The following is a 9,098-nucleotide window of genomic DNA, read 5'->3' as shown; positions in this document are numbered from 1 at the left end:
TAAACGTCAGTCCATACATGTGGTTGACCATTGGCCGCCTATTTTCGACAGAGGGGAACGCCTGTTAATGGCCACTCCGTTTGGTTATATTCTCTAAGGTTCCTCCCTATGCTCTATGCTCACTATGCGCAATTTACTCTGTGTGCAATAGGTTCAAATATATTTTTTAATATGCGTTCATGGTAGTTTTTGGAAGTAAAGTACTGGCAACATTTTTTTTTCATTTCGCTCACTGTCACTTGTGTCATAAATAAAACTAAAATTTGTCGAGACATTTCGTACATAAATAAACAAAACTCTCGGTCATTACAATCCCAAATTGACACCAATTTATTCCAATGTTCACGTAATAGTTATCAGGACGTCAATTTAGGTTCCAGTTGCGAATTCGCCCGGCATTTTCGACTGATATGTGTGACGGGTGAAGTTTATAATGGCTCCTGTGTTTAAGAATGATGTAGTAAATAGATTGCTTAACGTGAGGCTGGACGATGGGGGGAACGGGGATGAGGTTCCGCCGCAGAACATGCTGCCATCTAACCAGCAGGCGAGGCAAGGGAGCAATGCGCCTGACGAAGAAAGCGGGCCGTCTTGCGAGCCGATCGCGTCGTCGTCTGCAATCGAGAATCTTCAACCTACGAACAGCAGCGGCGGCCGATTACACAACTGGCAAGCGACCAAAACGACCGTCAAGGAACGCCTGTCCTTTCTCTTCAACAACGAAATATTGTGCGACGTCCATTTTATCGTGGGTAGGGAGGCGAACCAGCAAGTTATACCCGCACACAAGTTCGTCCTCTCCGTCGGCAGTGCGGTCTTCGATGTGATGTTCAATGGCGTCCTAGCGACCAAATCTGACGAAGTAGAGCTACCCGATGTGGAGCCGGCGGCGTTCCTCCATTTACTTAAGTTCCTATACTCGGATGAAGTTCGGATTGGTCCGGAGAGTGTTATGACAACTCTGTACACTGCTAAGAAGTATGCGGTAGCCGCTTTAGAGGAGCATTGCGTGGATTTTTTAAAGAGTAACTTGGGTACGGACAATGCTTTCCTGTTATTGACACAGGCGCGGCTGTTTGACGAGCCGCAACTAGCTGCGCTCTGCTTGGAGATGATAGATAAAAATACAGCTGACGCTTTAAATGCTGAAGGTTTTACTGATATTGATCAAGACACCTTGAATGCAGTTTTAGAAAGGTAAATTATTTTTAACTGTATGTATGCATGGAATAGGATACTATGTTTGTGTTATCAAATTTTTATGTTTCTATTAAAATAAATAAAATAATAACTTGCAATTCAGTCTATTCACTCTTTATGTTGATTTTTATTATAAGAAGTCACCACTGTTTAGTTTTGTGTGACAAAAAAAAGACAAATATTTTAACTCCAACTTTTATTTAATAATAATCATTATAATTAGGTCTAGATCAAATAAATTACATTGATTATAATTGAATTATTCATCATTCAATTGATTAAATAAGATAAATGCCAAATCTAGACTGTTCCCTCATACTATTTCAACACAATTTATTTTAACAACTATTTCACCAACAAGATTTAAAAAGCATATTTTGTGATTTCAGGGACACCCTACGCATCAGAGAAGCCAAAATATTCTCAGCGGTACTGCGCTGGTCAGAGGCTGAGTGCATCCGTAGACAACTCCCTGTAACCCCCACCAACCAACGCACATCACTAGGACGAGCCTTCAACGCCATCCGTTTCCCCCTTATGTCTGTAGAAGAATTTGCAATGGGCCCCGCACAGAGTGGTCTACTCGATGACCGTGAAATAGTTCAACTGTTTCTTTATTTTACCGTAAACCCTAAACCAAATGTTGGGTTTCTAGACACACCAAGATGTTGTATGACAGGGAAGGAGTTAACGGTGAACAGGTTTCCGCAGACGGAGTCTAGATGGGGTTACAGTGGGACTACTGACCGGATCAGGTTTACGGTGGACCAAAGAATATTTGTAGTTGGTTTTGGACTGTATGGGTCGTATTTCGGACCGACGGAGTATGAAGTACATCTGCAGGTTGGTTAAACACTTTTCCTGTTGAAAGAAAAGTACAGTCAACGATAAAAGCTTGTACAGTCACGCTCCGTGATTGTTGAGCCATTTAGGTTCTAGCTAAATTGGACATTCCTTAGCGCAGGTATTGAATAACCAATTTAGTTAGGACCATGTTAGGACACTAAGGGCTCATTTAGAGTATTTAGACGATGCGAGAACTCGTATGGGAGTTTCATTAAATTGCGGTTTTTGATCGGTCGGTTAAATTGTGTCGCTTAGCTTCAAACTCGGGTAAATCCATTCGACCCTCTCAGCAAATATCTACCCTATTACCTCTTCCTAATGCCAAAATCGCATAATCTGACGGATGGATTTACCCGAGTTTGAAGTTAAGCGACTCAATTGGACGTAACCAACAGTCCGCAATGTAACTAAAATCGCATGCGAGTTCGCGTGCCGTCTAAATCAGCCCTTAGTGGCATAACAATCGCGGGGCGTTACCATCACGCCCCGCGATTGAATGTTTTGCCTACCAAAAATGAATGTTTTTTTTTTTTATTATGAATGGGCTTACTCATGGCCACAGACTAGCCGAGGCGTAGACGTGGCCTACGATGGAGCGAGCTCGCCCAGAAGGTGTCTGTTCACTCTTGATTTGAAGGTTGCCGGGTTTTGCGAAAAACAAGTGTTAACGCCTCGTCTTTGCTCGGGAATGTTCGGGAGCCGTCGCCGGCGCCGTGCGTGGTGCGGGGCGCGGGCAGCGGGGCCGGCGGCGGCGGCCATGCTCTCAGCAATCTTGCGACGGACGGTCGTGCCCGTCCGCTTACAGTGCATGATATCTTAACATCTACTATGTATCACCAAAGTTAATTATTATACGAGCATGTGTCATTTAACTCACCTCATCCACGACCCCAAGATCTTCTCGTCCACCCCTATATGCGTGGACAACAAGAAATCAAGATAATTAGATGTGTAGGCAATTGGCACACTTTTTCTGAAAAAAAAACAATGTTTTTTTCACCTCAGCAGCTCGAACAAGGGTACTTTGCTTCTTAAAAGCAAAATGCGATTTTGCTCACTGAGTGAGACAAAATGTCATTCTAGTGACCTTTATGGTCAAATGTCATTTCAACATGCGGGGTCGATAAGTTCGATATACTTGGGTTCTATTATCTCTGTCCCTCTAGGTATGTTCTCACTGCTTAGGGTGAAAAATTTTGTGTACTACACGAGATCAAAGTTATTTACGTCTCGTGCGCTTTTGAATCCCTTACTACGCTCAAGATTCTAAATTAGATTCACTCGCTACGCTCGTGAATCTATTATAGAATCTTTCGCTTGCACGGGACTCAAAATAAGCACTCGAAGAAATATCAAACTTTGATCACTTGTTGTACAAATAACTATCGTACTTTTCAGATAATTCACCTAGCAACAAAGAAAGTATGCGGCTCCAACACAACGACGTTCTGTTGCGACGGCACCGACGACACCTTCCGCGCCATGTTCAAGGAGCCTGTCGAGATACTGCCCAACACTTCTTACATCGCGTCTGCTAAACTCAAGGTACATATCCATTCATACCTACTTTATCTTTCGTCTTGAGCGAAGCGTCTAACCTAGACTCATCATCATCATCTCAGCCTATATACGCCCCACTGCTGGGCCTCCTCTCATGCGCGAGAGGGCTTGGGCTATAGTCCCCACGCTAGCCCAATGCGGATTGGGGACTTCACATACACCTTTGAATTTCTTCGCAGATGTATGCAGGTTTCCTCACGATGTTTTCCTTCACCGAAAAGCTAGTGGTAAATATCAAATGATATTTCGTACATAAGTATCGAAAAACTCATTGGTACGAGCCAGGATTTGAACCCGCGACCTCCGGATTGTAAGTCAGACGTCATATCGACTCCGCCACCACTGCTTCTAACTTACTGCTGCTTACACTGCTAACCTAGACTATGACCGTTAAACTGAGTGAAGTTTACTCATTAATGCCCGCTTTCCACCAAATGGTAATGAGCGGAATTGCAGAACTAAGATATTGGTATCTGAGTAAAAATGTTTTCACCCTTATCACCTGGGCAATAGAGTCCACCGCCGCGCTCGCCCGGCGGTGTACGAATATTACACTGCAACAATTAATTTACTTGCTTCGACTCTATTGCCTAGGTAATAAGGGTGGCGACATTTTCACTAAAATATCAATATCTCAGTTTTGTAATGGGCACCAAGTGGAATTCCGCTTTGTGCCCATAGAACGAAATGAAGTACATAGTTTTTGGACCAGGCTCCATACTTACAAAGTTACCCATGGTCCTTTTATGCCGTCGGCCATATTTCGCCTAGCACCGCTACTGCTTGCAAGATAAGATAAAGATATTTTCCATGTAGGCATATTACAATGCGCTTATGGACTTCGAATAAAGCTACACCGGCTCCAACCCTACACCTCTGTCTCGAGAAGATTTAATCCCCCCTCAATTGGAGGAGGGTATCCCAATATGGGACCGGCAACAAACTCGGCGGGACACATCTTTTCAAAACATTATATTATCTTATTACATCTTATATATCATTCTCACCCAAAACTGCCCATTTCCAGGGCACAGATTCGTACTACGGCACCAAAGGTCTCCGCCGCGTGACGGTGGACTGCAACAACGGGGAAAAGGTAGTCTTCCAGTTCTCGTACGCGGCCGGCAATAATAACGGGACTTCGGTCGAGGACGGTCAGATACCCGCCATCATATTCTACATATAAGCAGAGAAAAACCACAGATTATATTTGTTCCAAACTAGTGATCCAAAGGGCTCGAGCCTTTTAGCTCTTTTTTTAGGGCTCGCGTCATCTCTTGACGCCTAAAAGGCTAAACGCCTGTTTAGCTCTTTAGCCCCCGAGCCTAGTTCTGTTTAAGAGCCTACGCTATTTAAGAGATGAGGCGAGCCCTAAAAAAAGAGCTGCAAAGGCTCTTTTCGATCACTATTCCAAACACAAAATTAAAATTTAAAAAGACGAATTCATACTATGAATTATCTCAGGTGATTTTTTCGGGCTCGGACCCTAATGTGTTAAACAAAAGGTATTGTTTCCTTTATGCAGTGGTTATAATGCTTACTGCTAATAGCCCCGACATAAGTAACGGGAACAAGCCCGTTTAAAAAGCAAATTTACCGTTCTAATCATATGGTTCAGATTTATGAAACAGCCCATTCGGAGATAACACGTTTTTGTTATCTCCAAAAACAAGACCACCTGATTGTTCTCTGAACAAGCTATCATATGAATTTGAACCTTAATACTATCACGATAGTTGCTTTTTAAACGACATGGTTACTTTGGCGCGTGCCGCTCTTAAAAGAAACAAATTCTTTTGTTTAACGGATTAGCACCCGAACTCGAAAAAATCATCTGAGATAATTCATACTATACTAAGAAGCTGATTTTCTAACGCGCCGATTTTCTCGTGTACGCGTCATGAACACATTCGCAACTGTGACTATGTGTGGGTTCGAAATTCTTCTAGTCACGAAGTCAGTTTTGTCTTTTCTGTTTTTTTTTGTTTTGGAACCAAACTCTGGACTATGGTGTATCATCCGGTCCGCTCGTTAGATTATAATCATTAGATAAAATCGTAAAAGCTAAAAAAGCATCGTTGACAAAAAATATTGCCGCGAGAACCGGGTCATAGGAAAATAAACCTTATGACCTAAGTCGTAGATCGATTATCATACGTCTCTCTCTACGCATTCTGTCTCATTTCAACGAGCTGTGCACTGTTTATCAAAAGCTTGTAGCTTGTAATACAAGTGGAAGTCCCTTTCTAACAAAAGCTGTCAAAAAGGGACTTCCACTTGCATTACAAGTTACAAGCTTTTGATAAACAGAGCACTAGTATTTAAAAAGTACGTGAATTGACGTCAATGTGCAATGGATTTTGTTACGTAGAACATTAATCAAATTATTTATTTTTCACCTCAGCAGCTCGAACAAGGGTACTTTGCTCACTTAGTGAGACAGTATGAGTGAGCAAAATCGTACTTTGCTCACTGAGTGAGACAAAATGTCATTCAAGTGACTTTTATAGTCAAATGTCATTTCAACATGCGGGGTCTAATACAAGTTCGATATACTTGGGTTCTATTATCTCTGTCCCTCTAGGTATGTTCTCACTGCTTAGTGTGAAAAATTTTGTGTACTACACGAGATCAAAGTTATTTACATCTCGTGCGCTTTTGAATCCCTTACTACGCTCAAGATTCTAAATTAGATTCACGAGCGTAGCGAGTATTATAGAATCTTTCGCTTGCACGGGACTCAAAATAAGCACTCGAAGAAATATCAAACTTTGATCTCTTGTTGTACAAATAACTATTCAAAATGCGAGGAGCGAATGTTATGAATTTTAATACATTATATGATTTAGAACTCCTGATATAAATTTATGTTTTTGTACATACTTCCAATTATTTATACGCTTTTTTTGAAAAAATATATTTTTTTAATGCTACAATTTCTGTGATTTTTATGTTATTTCTACTCGGATCACTTTTTAATACTAATAGAACATTAATTAAATATCCCGAAGTTTTTTGTTATATTGAACCGCAGAGAAAGCTTTCAAAAATGTATTTAAAATGTGTTTTTCTCTTGAACTGAGTAGAAATAACAATGTTGTAGTAAAAGCAAAAATATTTGTCCAGTCAGCAGCAGAAGTTGCTAAGGGGTTATCCATTAATTACATCACACGTTTAGGGGGAGGGAGGGGGTCAAGAAAATGTGACATATTGTGACATGGGGGAGGGGGTAGGCACAAACTTTGTGACGTCACTTTAGCTTTATCAGTAACCGAAAATTTATTGAAATTATTTTATTCGCTATACATTTAAATAACAAGTTTTTAAAACGATAATCGGCTTTATTCGTTTAATTTTCTTTCCTAGACAGTTTTGGGTTATGAAATTACTAATATTTATATCGTCAAAAATATTTTGATAAAATACGTCACACTAGGGGGGAAGGGTTTGCCAAATGTGACCAAGTGTGATAAGGAGGGGGGGAGGGGTCAAAAAAGCTAGAAATTCGTGTGACGTAATTAATGGATGACCCCTAAGCGGGCGAAGTGTTCAAAATTATGACTCGACTTTATTGTTAAGAAAATAAGAGCGTGTAAAGGTAATTTTGAACACATCGCCCGCTTAGCAACTTTTGCTGCTGTCTGTTCAAAGAAAATAGCTTGATGATTCCTTTCATGAGCATAATCGTCATACCTTTAAGACGAAACAGGAGCTGAGTTTTAAATATTTTAGGTAAATATACCCGTCTCGCTAACGGCTCCTAAAACTAGTGCGATAAGGACAAGGCGAAACATCCTGCGTAAAAATCTCAAAAATCCAGGTTTCGTACTCGACTGTTTCCTCCTCCAAAACTTAACCAATCGTAACCAAATTGGAAATCTAAATGATTATGAAATTATCTGTGTCGGATTGTTTTGCTTTTTTGGCTAATTGATATCAGCTTTACATACTACGCCTCTCATTGCGGCATAGTCAATGAGGCCATTTTGGCCATTTCTGAAGGGCTCTAGCGCCTTAAGAAACAAAAATATCAAAAAAAGCAAAACGGTCCGACACAGATATTGACAATATTAATCTGTGTTGAAAAAATTATTGCTCTAGCATCAAAACTCACGGAGGAAAAAGCTGAGTAAGTTTGTATGGAGAAATGACCACTCCTGTTGGCTCTTATTTTATAGAAGTAACAGTGACTGAAATATCTAAACATTACCCACCTCACTAAAATTATAGTTCCTTTGATCGTGATTGCATACATGTGTCTGACCATGGGGCTTTAATTCCAGGGCTTGATTTTACTCGCTAAACTGAGCTACTTTTACTATGGGACCAACTCTAAAATCGGGGAAAATTTTTTGGCTTTTCCATAGAAAACGTCGACATCTGATCAGCCAAAATGTATGAAAGAGTAAAAAAAAAATCAGGATTTCGGGGCTGGTGCCATAATAAAAGTAGCTTAGTTTAGCGAGTATAATCGTGCCCTGGATTTAAAGCCCGATGGTCAGTAACACCCTGTATAACATTTAACATATCAAATCAACACAGATTTTCAGTTTTCTTTGGTACCAATATAATAAGAAATGATAAGTGTGTATAATATTATTGTATCGCTTTTAAACAGTGTCACAAAAATGCATGTACAGTCAGAGTAATATAGTAGGTAGCATCCAAAGTATTCAAATAGTTCGGTACCTATACCATATTGTTTGTATGCGGTACCGAAACTATTTGAATACTTTGGATGCTACCTACTATACGACTCTGACTGTACCTAAATGTTAAAAATACCTAATAACTAGAGATGCAACGGATAGTTGTTTGGCCGGATACCGGATACCAGATATTCGGCCTGATCATCGGGCGAATATCCTGTATCCGGCCGCCGAATATTCGGCCAGCGCAGCGGAACTATACCTACATTTCGGTTTTTCAGGTGCGCATTCTGCAGGTTTGACCTGTTTCCTAGTAAACGTTCGCGCGGACTCATTTCTAGGTTCGATATGAGTGCGCGTGCATGTCAGTGAAATGATTAAATTGTTTTAAAATAATAACAAGTACGATTATGACCGTGTCTGTTTCTTAAATCCAATTTGTTTACTCCGAAATCAAGCAATGTTACTATCCGGTATCCGGCCGGATAGTAAAATAATGGCCGGATACCGGATAGTAACCGGATATCCGGTGCATCTCTACTAATAACCAATATTTAATTTTAAAAAAATACATAGATTTTATGGGGAAATTAAGAATTTTGTTATAGCCCGTATTTATTTTCATGAATAAAAAACATCAATTGACTATATCGTTTTATTGTATGTATGAAAAAAAACATAGAAAAACCGTACAAAGAAAAATAACGTATCTTGGACACTTTCCGGGTGTATTATTTGATGCCAACGATGCGTGAGATAATCTTGGAATTGAGATCTAAATCCTAACAGTAGGTACAGTCACCTGCAATAATATGTTACACAACAAAGGCCGCTAAAATATCT

The 9,098-nt window shown here is 40.3% G+C and overlaps 1 protein-coding gene across 1 annotated transcript; it reads left to right on the top strand.

Moving 5' to 3' along the window:
• The first annotated feature begins 239 nt into the window (after positions 1 to 239).
• LOC134669356 (BTB/POZ domain-containing protein 2-like) lies at positions 240 to 6,765 on the top strand. Its single transcript, XM_063526872.1, has 4 exons — positions 240 to 1,197; positions 1,590 to 2,043; positions 3,445 to 3,591; positions 4,634 to 6,765. The coding sequence occupies exons 1-4, from the start codon at positions 434 to 436 to the stop codon at positions 4,790 to 4,792; spliced, it is 1,524 nt and encodes a 507-aa protein (XP_063382942.1). The 5' UTR covers positions 240 to 433; the 3' UTR covers positions 4,793 to 6,765.
• The last annotated feature ends 2,333 nt before the right edge of the window (positions 6,766 to 9,098 follow it).

The sequence above is a fragment of the Cydia fagiglandana genome, chromosome 12, assembly GCF_963556715.1.
Source record: "Cydia fagiglandana chromosome 12, ilCydFagi1.1, whole genome shotgun sequence".
Lineage (NCBI taxonomy): Eukaryota > Metazoa > Arthropoda > Insecta > Lepidoptera > Tortricidae > Cydia > Cydia fagiglandana.
This window is presented reverse-complemented; position numbering and strand designations above follow the sequence as displayed.